At 42.4% G+C, this 20,663-nt stretch overlaps 1 protein-coding gene across 3 annotated transcripts; it reads left to right on the top strand.

Annotated features, from left to right (window-relative positions):
* Window positions 1-692: 692 nt before the first annotated feature.
* On the top strand, window positions 693-20,479 carry prrc2a (proline-rich coiled-coil 2A). 3 transcript variants are annotated; one of them, XM_037793657.1, is made up of 17 exons: window positions 693-821; window positions 7,157-7,308; window positions 8,406-8,583; window positions 8,739-8,835; window positions 8,949-9,030; window positions 9,147-9,290; window positions 9,766-10,007; window positions 10,326-10,414; window positions 10,576-10,715; window positions 11,320-11,422; window positions 11,561-11,750; window positions 11,958-12,050; window positions 12,282-12,837; window positions 12,988-13,241; window positions 13,464-13,791; window positions 14,026-14,251; window positions 14,608-20,479. In XM_037793657.1, the coding sequence occupies exons 2-17, from the start codon at window positions 7,194-7,196 to the stop codon at window positions 17,684-17,686; spliced, it is 5,916 nt and encodes a 1,971-aa protein (XP_037649585.1). In that variant the 5' UTR covers window positions 693-821; window positions 7,157-7,193; the 3' UTR covers window positions 17,687-20,479. The 3 variants fall into 3 exon arrangements, with proteins under 3 accessions (XP_037649585.1, XP_037649584.1, XP_037649586.1); XM_037793656.1 differs by lacking the exon at window positions 693-821 and adding an exon at window positions 891-1,083; XM_037793658.1 differs by lacking the exons at window positions 693-821; window positions 11,958-12,050 and adding an exon at window positions 892-1,083.
* The last annotated feature ends 184 nt before the right edge of the window (window positions 20,480-20,663 follow it).

The following is a 20,663-nucleotide window of genomic DNA, read 5'->3' as shown; positions in this document are numbered from 1 at the left end:
GTTATGACAGTCCAAAGATATACTTAGATAAATTAAATTTGCATGTGAAAACAGTCTATATTTATTTAAATGCATCATCTTTATTCCTCATAATATTATGTTATGACAGTCCAAAGATATACTTAGATAAATTAAATTTGCATGTGAAAACAGTCTATATTTATTTAAATGCATCATCTTTATTCCTCATAATATTATGTTATGATGACTATAACAGTCCAAAGATACTTGAATAAATTAATTGCATGTGAAAACAGTCTATATTTATTTAAATGCATCATCTTTATTCCTCATAATATTATGTTATGATGACTATAACAGTCTAAAGATACTTAGATAAATTAAATGTGCATGTGAAAACAGTCTATATTTATTTAAATGCATCATCTTTATTCCTCATAATATTATATTATGACTATGACAGTCAAAAGATACTTGAATAAATTAATTGCATGTGAAAACAGTCTATATTTACTTAAATGCATCATCGTTATTCCTCATAATATTATGTTAAGACTATGACAGTCCAAAGATATACTTAGATAAATTAAATGTGCATGTGAAAACAGTCTATATTTATTTAAATGCATACTCCATCCATAAAGGAAATGTATTTTATTTATTTTGTAATAATAAAAGTCACATGTTGTTCCTTACAGTAGAGAGGTCCCAAACGGCTTCCATCTCACCACATCACCCCAGTAGCCGTTGTCGGCTCTTTAGGTGACGGATCGAGTCCATACTATTACACATTTAATTTACTTTTCTCCCCTTTTCATTTATTATTATTTGGAAAGAAAAAAAGAAAAAGGAGTAAACAAGTAAGCAAGTAATCTTTTTTTATACATCTATATACATATAGTACTAATCATAGTTTAAAGTGGTGCACTCATATACTACTGCTGCAGAATAAAGCACCTCATGTGTTGCCTCAGTATGCAGGAGGAGGATAATAACGATGCTTAGCTTATAGCTGGAGCTAACTCACTCTGCTATAGAAAGCTAACTGCAGATTAGCATCGTGCTAACTAACTAACCTCATTCTGCGATACACAACCTCGAGACAAGTCGGGACAAGACCAGGTCAGTGGTGGACAAATGATGCATGTTGTATACGAAATACCGAGTTAAGACTACATATTAAGCACGCATTAACACCATTATACGTTAACATGTAGTTTAACTTACCTAAACGGATGCTTTGTGAGGAGAACAGTGTTATTTATTTGTGGAAAGGCAGAGTGGTTGTTGTTGCTAGGTAGCTAATGCTAGTTAGCTTAGCATTAGCTAAAGTGGTTCGCTCAGTGCTTTTGTCTATTCAATATTAAATAAGTGAATTTGTGATTATATATAACGTTATATGTATTCCTTTACTTGTGATTTTGACTAATAAGTTGGCTTTTTGTTGAAATATATGATAATTTGTTTGTTATAACGATCCACTATGCTAATGCTAGTGCTAATGCTAGCGGATTAGCTCCGAGCTAACAAACTGTCAGTTTTTACGACACACTAAAACGTTAGTTAAAACCTTTATTTTCATGGATATTTCTCCACAATAATTACCCCTATTTTCTCCACTATGAGTGTGGGTTTATATATTAATTGTATGAATGGTAAAAAGTGGTTTTATTTCGAGCTAAGTGATGCTAAACAGCCGGTTTATACGTTACCGTTAATATGCACCGGGGGCCTGCTGGCTTCAGCCGCCATTTTGTTTTGTTCTCCCAATAAAAATCTCTTTTTCTTTCTCCTTCTGTTGCCTCCTAAAGAACTATAGATAAATAAGCAAAACAACGTGGTTTTAAACATCCCAATGTTGTTGGTGTGTGTGATTAAAACTGTAGCTACCTCGCAGATGCAAAGATGTTTTAACCACAAGGTGTTGAGATTGAGGATTACATTATGAAACATCAACGCAGTCCTCCTCCCAACCTCCAACACTGAGGCCCTGTGTGTGTTAGCCTGTTCACGTTACTCAGCCCTGCTGTAAAAGATGTAATCCTGCATCTGTAGCTTCAGTACGTTGTGTTTATATACTTATATACATTTCTCTGCAGCCTTTGACCACGTTTGTCTTTTTGCTTGCCCAGATATAATAGTTGATGTTTGCAATGCATCCTCTTTATTCCTCATAATATTATGTTATGACAGTCCAAAGACATACTATACAGTCTATATTTATTTAAATGCATACTCCATCCATAAGGTAAATGATGATTATTCTGTTAACTTTTATTTAAAACCGTTTTTTTTTTTAATAAAAGTCGCATTTCTTTCTTACAGTAGTTTTATTTGTTTGTGTTACAGATGCATTTCTCTGCAGCCTTTGACCACGTTTGTCTTTTTACCTGCCTAAATATAATAGTTGTTTGCAACATTTTTTCTATAAGGGTCGCATTTTTTTCTATATATATTTTTTATATTTATTTTATATTATATTATATTTATCTGTGTTATAGATACATTTCTCTGCAGCCTTTGACCATGTTTGTCTTTTTACTTGCCCAAATATAATAGTTGATGTTTGAAACATTTTTTTTATAATAATAGTCGCATTTTCTATATATATATGTATTTTATATATTTATTTTATATATATATTTTATATATATCATATATATATGATATATATATATATTATATATATTATATATAATATATATATATATACCTGTGTTATAGATACATTTCTCTGCAGCCTTTGACCACGTTTGTCTTTTTGCTTGCCCAAATATAATAGTTGATGTTTGCAATGCATCCTCTTTATTCCTCATAATATTATGTTATGACAGTCCAAAGACATACTATACAGTCTATATTTATTTAAATGTATACTCTATCCATAAGGTAAATGATGATTATTCTATTAACTTTTATTTAAAACCGTTTTTTTTTTTTATAAAAGTCGCATTTCTTTCTTACAGTAGTTTTATTTTTTGTGTTACAGATAGATCATGTTTGTCTTTTTACTTGCCCAAATATAATAGTTGATGTTTGCAACATTTTTTTTATAATAATAGTCGCATTTTTTATATATATGTATTTTATATATTTATTTTATATATATATAATATATATATATACCTGTGTTATAGATACATTTCTCTGCAGCCTTTGACCACGTTTGTCTTTTTGCTTGCCCAAATATAATAGTTGATGTTTGCAATGCATCATCTTTATTCCTCATAATATTATGTTATGACAGTCCACAGATATACTATACAGTCTATATTTATTTAAATGCATACTCCATCCATAAGGTAAATGATGATTAGTCTATTAACGTTTTTTTAATAAGAGTCGCATTTCTTTCTTACAGTAGTTTTATTTTTTTGTGTTACAGATGCATTTCTCTGCAGCCTTTGACCACGTTTGTCTTTTTACTTGCCTAAATATAATAGTTGATGTTTGCAACAGTTTTTTTATAAGGGTCGCATTTTTTTCTATATATATTTTTTATATTTATTTTATATTATATTCTATTTATCTGTGTTATAGATACATTTCTCTGCAGCCTTTGACCATGTTTGTCTTTTTACTTGCCCAAATATAATAGTTGATGTTTGAAACATTTTTTTTATAATAATAGTCGCATTTTTTATATATATATATTTTATATATTTATTTTATATATATATATATAATATATATATTATATATATATATAATATATATATACCTATATACCTGTGTTATAGATACATTTCTCTGCAGCCTTGGACCACGTTTGTCTTTGCTTGCCCAAATATAATAGTTGATGTTTGCAACAGTTTTTTTTATAATAAGAGTCGCATTTTTTAATATATATTTATTTTATTTTATATAATATTATATATATATATATATATATAATATTATTTATATATGTATATCTGTTATACATTTCTCTGCAGCCTTTGACCACGTTTGTCTTTGCTTGCCCAAATATAATAGTTGATGTTTGCAACAGTTTTTTTATAAGAGTCACATTTTTTTTATATATATTTTTTTATATTTATTTTATATATATATATCTATATCGATATAGATATAGATATCTGTGTTTCAGATACATTTCTCTGCAGCCTTTGACCATGTTTGTCTTTTTACTTGCCCAAATATAATAGTTGATGTTTGCAAAGCATCTTCCTCATAATTTTATGTTATGACAATCCACAGATACATGGATAAATTAAATTTGCATGTGAAAACAGTCTATATCTATTTAAATGCATCATCTTTATTCCTCATAATATTATGTGATGACTATGACAGTCCAAAGATATACTTGGATAAATTAAATTTGCATGTGAAAACAGTCTATATTTATTTAAATGCATACTCCATCCATAAGGGAATGAGGATTATTCTATTAACGTTTATTTAAAACCGTTTCTTTAATAAGAGTCACATTTTCTTTTTAAAGTAGTTTTTAAACAATATTTTTATTGAATTTTACATATATACATATATACACATTCAGACAGACTGACTAACAATATTAATAATTAAATTATACAAGGAAATGTTAAGTCAGAATTTCAAAGAAAGAGAGACATGACATTTCATGTACTTAACTTATCTAACAAAGAAAACAGAAAATAAAAGATAAGACAAAATAAATAAATACCTCAAAGAAGAAGAATAAAAAAAAAAACAACAACCACAAAACACTTTCAACAACAGCACTCAGCAACACACAGCAGGTTTATATGCTTTATAGTGATTTCAATTGCTACTGTGGTAGCTAGGATGTGATTTTGCTGCCAGATATTCTCGTTAGCTTTAGCTTTACAAGGCCCCTTTGTGGTTGCTGCCGTTTTATTTATTTATTAATTATTTTATTTAAAAGGGACCATGTACAGTTTAAAACATAAATGTCACCATTTGATGCACCGTACCAGATTATAGCTTTAAACTAATTCACATCTGTAGTCCCTTGGCAGGTCAAAAAACAAAGAAATATACTACAGTCATACAAGAAAGAACATATAAAACGCACAATACACAGCTTCACACAAAAGCCCATCACAAAGTAAGCTTGTCAAGTAAGAGCAAGTCATGGAATAAAGATCAGTGAGTACAGAGCTGAGCAGCTTTCAACAGACGTTTTAAGTTGGTTTTGAAAAGTTGTGTCTTTGGTAGTGTAGCTGCTGGCCCCCGTTAATCCCCATACAACATGTAGTGTGACCAGCCATCACCACGACCTAATTTTCTAATCTCATCTGGCTATTGAGGCACAGTGCTGCTGCTTCCTAGTCATTCAGTTGTTTCCTGCATTTATTTTCGCCAGTGATGTGGGTGCATTTCGTCATTATGAGGATTATCAGTGCGCAGTAAAAGACTTTAAATTTGATTCATTTTTAGCATTGTTTTGATTGTGGCATCATATTCATCCCTCTTTGAAAATGCTGGTTTGGCCAAACATAATCACACCACTGTTGTTCATCATATTACTGGTGTGAGCCTTGTTGCAGCCATCTATTAAGGTAGACTTGTTATTTAGGAATGAATAACTGAGGAGTTGTCATGATTTAGGATTACATTAATTCCTTCGCCTTTTCTGTAATTTTAAATAAGCATGGGTCAATATTTAACAGAACAATATAACTGTTTTTGTTCAGCTCTAAAATAGTCCTTCTGGTCATAGACCATGTGGATTGGCTTGCATCATTTCCCCCACTTCATTCAAAGATAGATAGATAGACAAACAGTAACTTTATTGATCCAGAGGTAAAATCAAGTTTCCAGCACCACAGTTCCATGATGCAAAACATGTTCGTAAAAAGGCAGTAAAAAAGTTAGTATTGCAAAGTACAAAATACAAAAAAAATATACCATATATAAAAATACAAGGAGATGAAGAAAACTCTTAAAACTGAATATAGTGCAGGGTAACCGCTGTGATATAGGACTATTAAAAAGTGAATATAGTTCAGAAGAGACTGTTAAAAATTAGTATAATGCAGGTTAACTCCAGTAGCTTAGTCTATGAAAGTGCACTGTGTGCAAAGCAAGTGAATGTAATTACTAATGTCATTTGTAGCATAATAATCTGAGGAGAATCATCTGTTCGCAGTAATTGTTCCTAATGGAGTTTTGGGTGGAGTGGGGGGCAGCTGTTTAACCTGCTGGGTACAGCCAAATCGCTCTGAATTGGACAGATGTCAGCGCTGTGTGTTTTATTGATGTGCAGTAAAATTAGTTTCAAGCTAAAGGCCTGGCAGTTGCCATGGAGCCAAGGAAAGGCATAGAAGAATATCATTTATGTGTTGCCATAGAGACCATGGCTTAGTGTTTTTTTTTTTCTCCTCTCTTTTGTACAGTGTTTCCTGTGATGAGGTGTGTAGTCATGCATTGTACTAGGTCTGCTCACATTAAACTGTATTTATGCTGGCATAATGTTGAACCTGCCAGGGCTAAAATTTGCGTAAAGGTAACGTACCTTTTTTAAAAGGATGCTTAAGTTATCCCAGTACTAATCCACCTGTTCACCTCATAAAAAGCTGGGGCAGAACTGGAATTTATTCAGTGGAAAGCTGTACAAATGTTGGTGTAACTGCCATGATAATCATAATACACCACCACACTAAATTTCCATTGTGTGTCCATAAGAATTGGGCTGTCAGTTATCTTACAGAAGGAGGTAAACAGTGCAAGAAACGTTGGTGGGACAAATAAATTGCGCTGTGTAACAACACCCAAATACAAGGATGGCTTTTAGGTAGTAATTTACTGTGTACATATCTGTAGTTTGTGGATTGATAATTTGTTGAAATTGAGGAATATTTCTGAGACAGAGCACTAAAAATGTGTCAGAAATGCTTGTTGTGTGGATCAGCATTTAGTCTTACTAGCTGGAACACAGGATTGGTGTGTGCCAGTGTTTTGATACTGTTGTTTCTATGGCTAACATATTTTCTACACTGTTCTACTGTAAGTTATTCTATGAGTGCTTAATCATAACCCACACACACGCAGCTGTCAAATCCCTTATTTGAATCTGTCGGGTCATAGCACATGTGTTCAGGATATTTTGATTTCTGAGACAGTTTCTGTTCTGCTAGTTGTTTTGAATGCATGCTTGTACAATCAGCACTTTTACTCTCACTTTCTGTGTATACCTGGTGTCAAATATCTCTCTCTCTCTGTCTCCCTCTCTCCCCCCTTCCAGTCTCAGGGCTCACCATACTCAATGAGCGGACAGCGCAATGTCAGAGCGCTCTGGGCAAACTGCAAAGGGGAAGGAAGGCAAAACCAAGTATGCGTCTCTCAACCTGTTTGATACATACAAAGGAAAGAGCCTTGAAACACAAAAGCCTGTTGGTGAGTATCTTGGTTCTGACACATCCAAGCACAACATATTTCCACTGTAATGCATTGGCCTTTGTGTGTTTCTACCCAGCGTATTAGTTTTCAATATCGCTTGCCTGTCAGGCTCCGTTTACATTCCTCCGCTTTTGTTTTGTTCTGTCACTAGATGTGCGATTTGTTTTGCAATTAATCAGATCTAGGCTTAAGAAACAGATCTGCTACGCACAGTTGGATTTACCCGTTGGCTGTGTGATTAAAAGTGCCTGGCTGTGCTGTGTTGTCTCCCGACACCAAGTACCGCAACTTTGATGCATTAGCCCGCTGTCTCCCTAATAGCTCTGGTGCTGATTTCCAATACAGGAAGTAGATGATGTGCTGCATCTTTCAACTGCCTGCCACCCTGGTTTTGCTGATGCTGTTAATATAATTCAGGAATCAAGGATATTTACTACCTTTATTTTTAGTCCTTTACACCTGTTTCTGAGAGAGGAAACTGTCTATTAGAATGTTTCTCATCTGTAGCCTTATAGAAAGAAATTATGTACGGTCTGGAAGGTGACATGTCAGCTGAGCCTGGGAGCCACCGAGCCTGATGTGAGACAGAGGCTTACTTGTGGACGCTGTTTGACTCCCCAGTCGATGTTTTATTCAGAGGCTCCCCACTAGATCTAAGCAGATGTCCTCGTTTCCAAACTACAGACTTCCTTCTCCCCACATAGTGAAGCCATGCACTGCTGTGGTTTCCCTGAGCCTCAAGGAAACAAATGAGGGATTGATATTCAGCACAGCTTCCCTTTTCAGGATCTGAAGGCTTTTCCATGCTTCTGTGCACATCAATATCCTAATACTTCTCCATAAACTGTAATTGAAGTGGATTTGCCGACGGTTTTTAATAACATCTACAAGCTTTTTTATAATCCATATTAATCAGAATCAACCGACTGAAACGACTAAGCCTCTAGCCTTGTTGGTTGTTCAGCATCCTAATTGTGTATCCAGCAAACGGCATCCCTGTCATCAAGCTCCTCCTTATACGCTGTGGATTTAATTGGTGTCAGGTTTCAGTGGTCCATCTGTACTAATGACCTCCTTTCTCTTCCCCATATCAGTTCCCCCCCGCCATGGCCTGCAGTCTCTTGGTAAAGTTGCCTCCGCACGGCGTATGCCACCCCCTGCCAACCTGCCCAGTCTGAAGGCGGAGAACAAAGGCAACGATCCCAACGTCTCGCTCGTTCCCAAAGACGGCACAGGATGGGCAAGCAAACAGGAACAAGCGGACCCAAAGAGGTAAGCAACCCCACTTTAGCAACAAATCCATCATACCGATTTTTGACTTTCTTGTTAAAATTACTACAATCGGTAGGAGAAAAAAAAATCACTTTTGAGGTTTTCCTTTTCCTGCAGCTAGCTAATATCTCCTGTTTGTTTTTTCTTTCTCTCAGTACCGATGCATTGTCAGCACCGCAGCCGGAATCGCAGCAGCCTGTGGCTTCACCGACACCTGCACCGACCCGCCCGAGAACCCCGCCAGTTTCAGAGGTACAGACTGTCCCACTTACATGAATGCAAAGTCATACTCTTGGTTGGAAATGTGCATGGAGATTTATGGTAGCGATAGTTGACATGTATCATATGGTGTTTGTCTACTTCAGGCTCAGGCCCCAGCTTCAACCCAGGCCGTAGGGGCAAGGTCCTGGGCACAGGCCAGTGTTACACATGGAACACAAGGGGATGGTGAGTCTTATTTTTTGTATATGTCTCATAAGAAGTAAGCTGGAATAAGCTTTTTGTTACAAATGCCGCCCCCCCTCTCTGAAAAAACATTCAACCCTTGTCTTCCCTTTCTGCAGGTGGAAAGGCATCAAACCTACCGTCGCCATTCTCTCGCGAGGAATTTCCCACCCTGCAGGCGGCTGGCGACCAGGACAAAGCTGGCAGAGAACCGGGCACTGCAGATCAGTGGTATGGGCCCGGACCAAGCCTCCGCCCCCCGAGTGAGTGAAGCCCATTTAATCTCCAATAATTGATCACCCATTCATTTAATGAAGTCAGTGGAGGTGGGAAAACTTCTCTCACAAAATTGTTTTTAGAAGTGGTTTAGTTCATAACAACTGAGCAACTTGTCAGTGAGCCTTTTTTACTTTTAATTATTCATTTGACTTGTATTATTGTTACAAGTGCACAACAAGAGTGTACATAATGTGTATTATTGTTTTTTTATGCTTTGGATGGTTTGTGCTTGCCAACATGAAATTTAATTAGGGAATGAGGCAAAATAAAAAATTGTTTCCCATTTATTAACATAAAATGATATGACCAAACTTTAATGCATTCATATTATTAAATACTCCAGACATGGGGTCTTAGTTGAAATGATGTGTTATCTTTCTAAAGTAATTGCATCTCTGACCTTATTCCATTAAAGCCTATAAACCATACTGACCGCTCTGTCCTCTCCTATGTTATCAGACGTTACAAGTTGGCGGGACGGTGGGGGCCGTGCCATGGCGCCCACCATGTCTGGGGAGGGGGCAGTGGAGGGTGGCACTGGTGGGGCTCTGGTGATGGATGGGGCAGCTGGGGTCCCCCTTCCGAACTCTCAGTCCCACGGGCCACCTAGGAACCCTCCCGCAGGCAGCCCCGCCTTGCCCCTACCCCAGCCCCCTGTGGGGCCTGGGTTCCCCCAATACCGAGGGATCATGCCTCCATACGTAAGTTTTCCTCTTGTTCCTCCTGTTTGATTTCAGGCAAATGTTCTAGTGTTTGTTTTCAGTTAATATATGTTGTTTTTCTATAGCTACACAACTGCTTTGCAGTGCATTTGCAGGGCCTATTTAAATAATTTAGCATTTGTCTGCAGATGGAGTGCAGAATCGCCCAGTGCTGCATTTCCTTTTCATGACATTTGTTATTTTAATATGCTTCCTATATACATTAAAGACTATAGACTACTGCAGCTACTCTTAAGGCAGCTCTCCTGATAATAAAAAATTTGTTTCTGAACCGGGTCTATATTTTTTTCTTTTTAGATGTATCCTCCCTACCTGCCCTTCCCGGCCCCCTATGGCCCTCAGGGGCCATACAGGTACCCGGGACCCGGGGAAGGGCCTGCTCCAAGGTATGTTCTTTGCCAAAATCTGTCACAAAGCCAGCATTGTGATACTTAAACAGTTTATTTGGGTATTTTTTTTATCGAATCACATTTTTCCTGCCTTTTGGGGTGACGCTTTTTTGTATCTTCTACATATCACTTACAAAGAACCTCCTCCCCTCTTTCAGGTTCTCTCGTGGGCAGGGTGGTCCTCAGGGCGGCCCACGTGACGCAGGTGGAGAGGTGCCAAAGCGACCCTCTATCCTAAAGCAGGATGACCTGAAGGAGCTAGATGAGCTGGACCACGACGGAGATGAGGGCTGGGCAGGTAAAACAAGAACTCATTCACAGACATACAACTAACATGTAAATCTTTAATAACATTTGATGCACACAACAGAATTAAGAAAGAAAAAAATCCCATCATATTTAAATCTTTTGATCTTTGACTGTTTGTGTTTTTTATATGTGGCATTTAGATGGAACTAAAATTTAATTTGTATTTACGAGTTAAACATTTTCAGTCAATTCAGAGTTCAGCTGTAGTGAACTAGCACTGCAGACACTTTCGTTGTTGTTGTTGTCGTCGTACATGGGAGAGTCCAGCCCCATTAGATTTTGACATTAAAGTATCCTAATGTATTGCATGTTGATTTAGCGCTTGTGCTGCTAAATGATTAAGGAGATGATGACATAGTGGTAGCAGGTCAGATTGATGCTCTCTAGCGTTGCAGATGTTTCTGCATATCATATTTCCTGCTGATCCAAGCAGGGGTGTTCCAGTTACTACGATTGGCTCAGAGGAGTAGAGAGGGTGGAGGATCAGGTTTATCAAAGTGAAGGATGATGAATAATATTGCAAATGCACTGAAAGGATGTTTGGTACAAACATGGTTCTGATGTTTTATTTATTTATTTATTTATTCTAACAGGGGCTCACGAGGAGATCGATTACTCCGCCAAGTTGAAGTTCAGTGATGATGAAGGAGATGAAGAGGGGGAAGAGGAGAGATCTGAGAGCAAGAATGACTTGCGGTATGTGACTAAGTACATTCAGCATGATGAATCATGACTATGACATGATTATGACGATACACTTTTTTTGGCATGAATGTGATTATATTATACAAGCTACTATAATTTTGTTTGACAAAACGTTTCTCTCGTCCTCAGTGAGCAGCAGAGGTCCCAGGAGGCCCCCCCTGCAACCTCTCGCTCTCGAGCCTCGGACAGTGGCGGAGACAACCGCCGCACTCCTCCCTCTAATGTTGACAACGGCCCCCAACCCCCCTCCAGCAAGCCAGGATGGGCCGAGGAGGGAGGCAGTGGCTGGCAGGGCCAGGGAGCACCAACCAACTACCAGGTAACATGCTGACCAGCAGCAACAGGGTGTTGGCTAGACACGCCATGCTCAAGCTATGAAAATGTCCAAATTTATAGCACACGAGAATTTGGGCATTCTGTTTAGAAAAGACTTTGTGGGCAGAGATGTGTTAGTGTATATGTGTGTGTTTTTGTCAGTGTAGGTTATTATGGTGGAGCATGGCTAACTGTGTCTGCCTGTATACAGGGGCGCAGGCCTGGATTGGGTGGTCCCCGGGAGCAGCCCTCCCCCCCACCTGGGCCGCTCCTTGGACAAGGGCCTTACTCCTTTTACCGACAGGTAGCCATCCAGAGAGCGCCTCATAGACAAATCATTTCTATCATTATCTCATCCACCGCCCCAGGTCTTATGAATAAGTCATCTTTAGTTTTAAGTTCGCTTTTTGCCTCTTGAGTTTTGTTTCGGTTGATGTACTCATTCGTACAACATTTTTCTCAACAAGATCTCAGTGGTGTCATCTAGAGAGTTGAAAACTGCATAATAAAGCAATCGTATTTTCCAACTGTTCAGGACCGGCCCCAAAACCAGGGCGCCCCTCAAGGCGCGGGGGGGAAACCTGTCCCCACCCAGCATCAGCCAGCACCAGGAGGCCCTTCTCCTCCTGCCCAGCCGGGCCTGCTGGTGCCCGGACCCCAGGAGAATGATGAGGATGAGACTTGGCGTCAGCGCAGAAAGCAGTCCTCCACTGAGATCTCTGCTGCTGTGGAGCGAGCCCGTCGCCGCCGCGAGGAGGAAGAACGTAGGATGGAGGAGGAGAGACGTGCAGCCTGCGCAGAGAAGCTAAAGAGGCTGGATGAGAAGCAGCAACAGCAGCAGGGCAGCAACGTAGGAGGTGGTGGTAGCACCTGTAAAAGCCCCAGCCCGGATGGAAACTCTACAGCTGCCCAAGCAGGCAGCCCCAGTCCATCTATTTCCGCCTCTGCCTCCTCCCCAAACATCAGCCAGCCTCCATCCCCCTGTGTGGACCCTGATGAGCCTCCAGTGCTGATTGTCCAGCCGGGGTCCAGTCCTGGAGTCGGTGAACGACAGCGAGCCAGCAGCAACAGCAGCTATGACTCCAGTGCAGGTGAGTTTCTCAGGTCTGAATGGTTTGGATCACTAACATGTGATTCGGCTTTCTTGACACCTGATGTGTTTAATATGGTCGTTGAAATAAAGCTTCCATCTCTTGCTTATGGCCCCTGATTCAACCCCACAACCTTCTCTCTTGGTTCAGAAACCCCGTGTCCCCAGCCGGCTGTGTCACAGCCACAGCAGCCCACGCTGGACGTACCTTTACCAGGAGAGAATAAGGAAGAGACCATTGGCAGCTCACACATTCGTGCAGGAAGTGGAGGTGAAAGAGGAGTCGACCCAGTGAAGATTGAGAATATCGGAGGGGGAGCAGGTCGTCAAGCCAGTGGTCCTCCTGGCCAGGGTTACTCAAAGTACCAGAAGTCTCTTCCACCTCGATTTCAGAGGCAGCAACAGGTTAGGATCTGTGTTTGTCTGTTGTCTTTAGTACAGGTTTGACTGGTTGTTGTACTCTAGATGAGTTTGGCTCTTTGTATGTTTTATTCAGAGACAAAAAACAACCACAACAGCTACGTCTTTTGCTACCAGTGCTGGGATGCCTTTATAGATATGTCTGATATTTCTGTTCATAAACATCCTGGGTGCTATGTTTTCTATTTCACGTTTATTTCTCTTTAGGAGCAGCTCCTGAAGCAGCAGCAGCAGTGGCAGCAGCAGCAGCAGCAACAGCAGCAGCAGCAGCAGCAGCAGCACAGCCAGGCATCACAAAGCCAGCTGTCCCCCCAGCCCCAGGCTCCACAGGGTCCTTCACCAGGTCCAACGCCCCAGCCGGGGCCCGGACCCAAGCAGGGTGGACCCATGTATCAACCCACCAACATGGTCCGACCCCCGCCCCTGCAAATGAATTTCGACCCTCGCTGGATGATGATGCCCTACATGGACCCCCGCATGATGCAGGGCCGCCCTCCGCCTATGGACTACTATTCAGCAGGCATGCACCCGTCAGGTGGGTGGATGTGACATTATGAGAAGATAAATAATTCAAAATATCACTGTTTAAGTAATAAGACAGTACAAAACTGCCATATTACAGAACATAGTTCAGATGTTAGTGCAATAGCACGCAGGCTGAAGTGATTACTGTGTAGTCACATTGTTGTCTCAAGTCAACAATGTGTGTTGTTCTGTGACCATATCTGTTTAGATAGTTTCCTTTTAAAAGAATTCTTTACTACCACAGGGCTTATCGGGCGTGAGCGGTCTGATTCGGGGGGATCCGGTTCAGACCCCTTTGACAGGCAGCAACAGCATCCAGGGCACCCTCACCGTGGGACCCCCCCTATGGATCCTAAGCTGGCCTGGGGGCAGGAAGTGGCGTTCCCTGGCGGAGGGGAGGGCCGTGGGCTTACATCCCCCCACAGGCAGAAGCAGACTTTGGAGGATGACGATGTGGCCAAAGGGTCTAGGTATGGATACACAAGTCATTTTGGGGGAGATCTAAGTTTAACATATTCAAGGTGAATGAAAAAATGTGTTTTGGATGCACACCTAAGAATTAACCACCACTTAAAGTGTTTTCTACAACAATTATTGTATGTACTGAGAACAATGTTAAAAGTTTTCCAAAGGTGGTATTTGTTTCAGGGCTGTTTAATTGGATTGCTTTAGATTGTAGAAGTGTCCATGTGTACTCTATATACTGTATATGCTCCAAATACTCAAAGTGCAAGGGAAAAAGTTGTTGTGTAATACGGGTGAACTGACCCTTTAATTTAATTGATTAATTTATTATTTTGTATTCTTTCCATCTTCTTTATCCTAGGAGCGACACTCCTCCACACCGCATGCGAGAAGGTGGATTGGGACCCATCCAGCAGCCCAGCTCCACCTCTGGGACATCCAACCAGACTCCACCTCCAGTTGGGACTCAAGTTGGAACCCAGGGAGGTGGCCACCACCCTCATCACTACATGAGCGGGCGGGGCAACTACAGCAACTTCCCTGACCAGGGTGGGCGGATGCATCCCCACCAGCAGCAGCAGCAGCAGCAGCAGCAGCAGCAGCAGAGGGCGGAGAGGGGAAATCAGCCGCATGGCTACACCCACCAGGAAGAAGGGCCTCCACGAGGGTCTCAGCAGGGACAGATATGGGGAGCCCAACACCCTCACTACGATCGCAACGGTCGTGCCGATCATCCCCCTATTGAGAGCAACTCTCATCTCCACCACCATCACGGCCACCACCCTCAACAGCCACACTTCCCTCACCACCCCCATAAGTCGGAGAACAGCCGAGACAGGGTTGTTGAGGCCCCTGCCAAGAAGACAGACTCTTCTCCCCCAATCCACCAACCTTCCCTCTCATCCTCCTGCTCTTCCTCCTCCTCCTCTTCTGCCAGGGAAGACGGGAATGTCAAAGCTGCCCTGCATCATCACCCATCCCAGAGAGAAAGTGAAGCTGGTGTTGGGCACAGTCATGGTGAAAGAGGCAACAGTGGCAGTGCCGGCAGTAGCAGCCACGTGAAACAGGAGAAAACAGGGCCAGCATATGCTCCCCATTCCTCCATGACCGCTAGCCCACCACCCTCTCAACATGGCAGTCATACTCAGCCTCAGCAGCAGCACCCTCATCCTAAATCAAACCAAAGAGGGGGGCGGGAGCACAAGACCGAGACCCAGTGGGGCCCACGACCTGGCAGCAGCAATACGGGTGGGGGGTCCTCTCATGGTAGGAGGGCCAACAATGCAGGAGGTGGGAACAGCTCTCGTGGAGGGGATGACTCCTCCAACACTCCATCAGACCACAAACCCTCCCACCAGACAGGAGGCAGCAATGCCAACAGGAGGGCTGGACCCATTAAGAAGCCAGTGCTGAAAGAGATGAAGAGAGACGGAGGGGAAGCTGATGGAGGAGAAAAAACAAGCTTTGGGAAAGATAAAGAGAAAGATGGCGGCCAACCCACCTCCATGAAGCAGGAAGCCTCCTCCACCTCCCAGAACACATCAGCTCCATCTAAAGAAGAGCAAGCCCAGACAGCCAAACCCAGGAATGGAGGAAAAGAACGATCCTCAGGAGGAGGCGGTGGCGGGTCTGGTAGAGGCCCCAAAGATGTAGATACCACTTCTTCAGGATTTTCAGGGTCCTCCTCCAGGAGGGACAGGGACCGCTCCTTTGAGAGAGGAGTGGGCGCCTCCCACCACCATGGAGTCCCCGCCAAAGGCGGCAGACCCAGTCGCGGACGAGGGGGAGAGTTCTACGGGCGCGGGCGTGGTTACCGCGGCACCTTCACGGCTGCTGCTGGGCCCACTGGTGGCGGTCGGGGCAGAATGGGTGGCAGGAGCGGCAGAGACTACCGTTCATCTGTTGGCGGTGGCCACCACCATGAGTCCAAGGTCGAGGGGGGCGGTGGCAGTGGCAGGCACGGTCAGGATCGGTCCCAGCATAACCCGGCCAGGGCGAGGAACCGAAGTGAAACCCGCAGTGAGGGTTCAGAGTATGAGGAAATCCCCAAGAGAAGGAGAGAGAGGGGTTCAGAGACTGGCAGTGAGAGTGGTGCAAGTGACCTTGGTCACTCAGACAAGGAAGACCACCAGAAACCCAACACCAAGAATGGCTCTGATAATGCCAACACCACTGGTGGTGGCAACATGTCATCTGCACCACCCAGAGGTTCCCAAGCCCGGGTCTTCACCCCCAGGGGTGTGCCCTCTAGGAGGGGCAGGGGTGGAGGTAGTGGAGGAGGAAACAGCTACAGAAGTGGTGGCAATGTTGGAGGACCACCTGGGGGACACCGAGTTGGACCCAGCTCAGCCTCTCACGGTGGGTCCTCCAAGTCATCAGCCTCAGCCCGAAAACAGCAAGGCCCGCCACAAACCTCTGGACCCAAAGACTTTGGCAGGGGAGGAAATGGAGGAGAGAAGAAAGACAAGATAGCTGATGCAAGTCAAAGTCAAAGTCAGGGGACCAATCCCCCTCAGCCGTCTTTGCCGGCTGCAACTCCTGCCACTTTATGTTCCACTGAAAATGGAGGAGTCGTGGCCCAGCAAGCTTCAACCAACCCTACGCCAAACCCTGGAGGGCCAAACACGCTCCCTCTTCCCACTAACCGTGGGTTCCCTCCCAGTGGGTTTGAGCGACCCCCTAGACGTCGCCGTCACGGGCGGTCCCAGCACCAGCAGGACAAGCCCCCCCGCTTCCGGAGACTGAAGGAGCGAGAGAACGCCGCACGTATCAACGGAGGAGTGGGGGTCATCGGGGGAGGAAGGCCCTCCTCTCCTTCCCTGAATTCAGTTCAGGACAGTAACGGAGCCCCAATCTCTGCTCCCGTGACGGCCAATGCCCAAAATGCTAACCACAACACCACACTAACAACCAACAATAACAGTGGTGGCGGGCATCTTAGCAATGCTAATAGTCACCACCATCACCACTACAACCAGGGCAACGCTGGGCAGACCCACCCCCAGCACCACCACAGCCATGGAGCAAAGTCCCCCGACTTCACCAACCAGAACTCGGACCAGGCCAACGAGGAGTGGGAGACCGCCTCCGAGAGCAGCGACTTCACAGAATTCAGAGACAGGGAGGGAGGTGGAGGGAAGTCCTATTCTTCCCACCATCCCCACCACCTGGGAAGGGGTGGAGGGGGTGGCGGAGGCGGAGGTGCGGTCGACCGTGACATGGCGGGAAAAGAGCCCTTGGCTAATAAAAGAAGCTTCTCAAGCCAGCGTCCTGGCATGGAGCGACAGAACCGGAGGGTCAACCCTGGAGGAGGTGGAGGCGGAGGGGGAGGAAGAGGCCCACGAGGGCCGCCTGGTGGCGGCTCAGGCGGGCCTGGTAATGGAGGCGGCAACCGCGGGGATAGGCGTGGCAACTGGCCCTCCCCGAAAAATAGGAAATGATGAAATATTTCAAAACATTTCAGATGAACCCCACCCACATTAAAACCACCCTCTTACATCTTAATCCCTTTTTGATAATTACTTCATGGCTTATCTGTTGGCATCCCTAAACATATTAGTGCATTGTACAGTATATGGAGATGGTATTCACATTCACTTTAGCGCCCCAACCCAGCCCGGTCACCTCTTTCCCTTTGCATCAATCTACTATCTACCGTCCGTTATTGTAAATTTCTCCGTTTGTTCCGTCTTGCTCTCCGTTCAGTTGTTCCCCTCCCCTCCCCTCCCTTTTCCTCAAGAATCTCACCCCAGTTGGATTTGACAAGCATGTGGTTCTGCAAATGAGAGGTGCACGTCGTTTTGACAGAAAGACATTCACACAGAGCTCCACACACACACACTCGCATATACAAGCACAAATATGACATCTTTACAAACACAAGGAACACATGCAGTCATGTGGGTGCAAAAATTAAAACGTGGGATTAAATTGGCGCAAATGTTTGGATTGGGCTGATTTTTATATATATGTACCTGTGTATATTTCTACCACACTTTGGCCTTGGGTGGTATTCAGTAGTGCAGTTCTGCATTACTTCCCTCAAAAAAGGGAAAGAGTGCAGCTTCATCTTTTAAAGAGAACAATGTACCATAATATTTTGTTTTCTCTTTGTGTCTTTTTTTTTTCGGCCTTGTGTCAGATGAGTTTCATCCTCTGGGAAATATTAGGGGTGTGTTTTTCCTTCTAAAAAGCAGGTCATTAAAATACCTTTTTACTAAATTCCCCCAATTCCTCCTTTTGCTGACTTTTTGGTCTCCTACAAACTATGTCTCTGATTACTGTGATAAGACCCATTGAAGTACTACTGCTCAGTGCTCACCTCCACTTTGCATTGATTTGTCTTGAATATCAATGTCTCTGCTGCTTGTTCAGATAGATGGTGTGATTTTTGCCCCTCTTCCTAGTTGTTGACCTGCTCTGACATTTCATTAGCTATTGGTTGGTCCTTTTTTAGGCTTTTTTCAGCCTCATCGTAGCATCCTCCTCACATGCAGAAGTTCTGCATAAATCAAAGTTTCCCCAAGTTGTATTCTGTCATTCATGAGTTTTGTTTACCCTATGAAGACTGTATTGATAGCTTGATGGCTTTATTTTAACAACCATTATTTCCTCAGTGACTTTCATTTTTATGGAAACACTTTTTTTTTTTCTCTCTCTCTGAAGATGAAATACCTATCGATCTTGTAAGGGGGGGGGATTAGTTAAATGAAAATGTAGGTCATGATAAAAAAGAAAAAAAAGTTTGACTTTCATAAAAATTGCTTATGCTTCAATAGGTAATTGAATATGTTCTAATAAGCACTCCTTGTAGTATAACAAAAACCCACAGTTGCTGTTTATTTTTCTTCTTCTTTGTGTTTGTTTTTGGGCGAGTTACATGTGATGCAACAGGACAGGTACTCTGTCTGGGCCCAGAGTACAGAGCTAGGCTGAGTATTGTACTATTACACCACCACCCCCCCACCCCCACAGACACCTCCTCTGTGCTCTTGTGGAGCCTCCTCACACCAAGAAAGGACTACTACCAAGAGCTCCTTGTCTAAAGGAAGTATTTTTTGTGTGTTCTCGGGATGGCTGTTTCAGTGCAGAAGCCCAAACTAATTGAATTCAGAACAATGCTGACAAGGTGTCACGCGAGTCACTTTCTTACGGTTAACACGGTTTCCAAGATTTTACTCGAAACAAATAATGCCAACCCGGAAGCGTTGAGGAAATATCGGATTGATGTTAGGATTACACTTGTAAACATAGTTTGTATCATACACAAAAGACATAAAAATGGCACACGGAGGCATCCAAGGTGAACTAAAAATCGATTTGTACATCTGCATCAATTCTGTCGCTGCTGTAAGTTGGGGTTTGTGTTTGTTTACTGACAACAGTTTGAAGATCGTCTCTGGGATGTTGTGAGTAGGGCATTTGATGAATTTGTGTGCGTGCGTGCGTGTATGTGTGAGTGGCATGTGTGCATTTTCTGGTGTTTGTGTAATAACTGGGGGAAGGGGTGGGGGACCAGAGGGGTTAACATGAATGGCAAGCACGCTCTGCCTTGTTTGCCCACAACCAATATCATTTAAGACAATTCTACTGTTTCTTAAATACATCAACGTGTATACATTCAGCTGTGTGTATATGTTCATCATCCAAATGAAGAATATGCAGTGGAAAACACCTGTTTTTGTGTGTGCGCGTGTGTGTAATTTAATCATACATTCTTCTGCAGGCAAGTGAAGTTGGACATATTTTTATTTTTCTCACTTCTAAGCATGAACACACACCCATGGGTGCAGCTTGCCTTGCCTGTTAACTGGTTTCTACATTGATAGCTGTACACTTAACACTGGCTCAAAGAGTCCTTCATCCCTCCTTAACTCTTACTGTTGATGTGCGCATTATTTTATGTACCCATGTTAAAAAGAAAACAAAAGTAGTGTATTCCAGAAAAAAAAAATTACTCAAAGATTGTACTATATTTCCAGCATTACCGAGGTACCTGGAGTGGTTCAAACTGTTTTTTAGCATTTATGGTTTTATTAATGGAACCGTAATATACACACATGTATGTATATTGGTATGTATCTAAGTTTTGTCTACCCCAACTTACATTCCCACAAACAAATGTTGCCATTTTTAGTTCAAGGGAGCAATGTACAAGCAGAGAAGTGTCTTATTATAATAAAGTTATACAGAGAAGGCAAAGTTAAATAAACTACTTTTGATTTAATGGAAAATGCAATCGCACGTCTCATTCTTCTTGGTGAAAGAACTAGAGCAACATGAAATACCTTTTTTTGCTGCATGTGTTTTGACATGTCATAGCAGGAAAATCATAGGTGTAACTAATAATAATAAGGGTTTAGTTCTATGTAGGTGTGTCAGTGAGCTATATACCAGTGAGACAACATCGTAGGAATG

The sequence above is a fragment of the Sebastes umbrosus genome, chromosome 15 (assembly GCF_015220745.1).
Source record: "Sebastes umbrosus isolate fSebUmb1 chromosome 15, fSebUmb1.pri, whole genome shotgun sequence".
Taxonomy (NCBI): domain Eukaryota; kingdom Metazoa; phylum Chordata; class Actinopteri; order Perciformes; family Sebastidae; genus Sebastes; species Sebastes umbrosus.
This window is presented reverse-complemented; position numbering and strand designations above follow the sequence as displayed.

Excerpts from the sequence above, each read along its gene's own strand:
- prrc2a (XM_037793657.1), top strand. The coding sequence starts at position 7,194 with ATGTCAGAGCGCTCTGGGCAAACTGCAAAGGGGAAGGAAGGCAAAACC. Across the intron at positions 12,838-12,987 it reads CAGCTATGACTCCAGTGCAG|AAACCCCGTGTCCCCAGCCG; the intron begins GTGAGTTTCTCA and ends CTCTTGGTTCAG. Across the intron at positions 14,252-14,607 it reads GATGTGGCCAAAGGGTCTAG|GAGCGACACTCCTCCACACC; the intron begins GTATGGATACAC and ends TCTTTATCCTAG.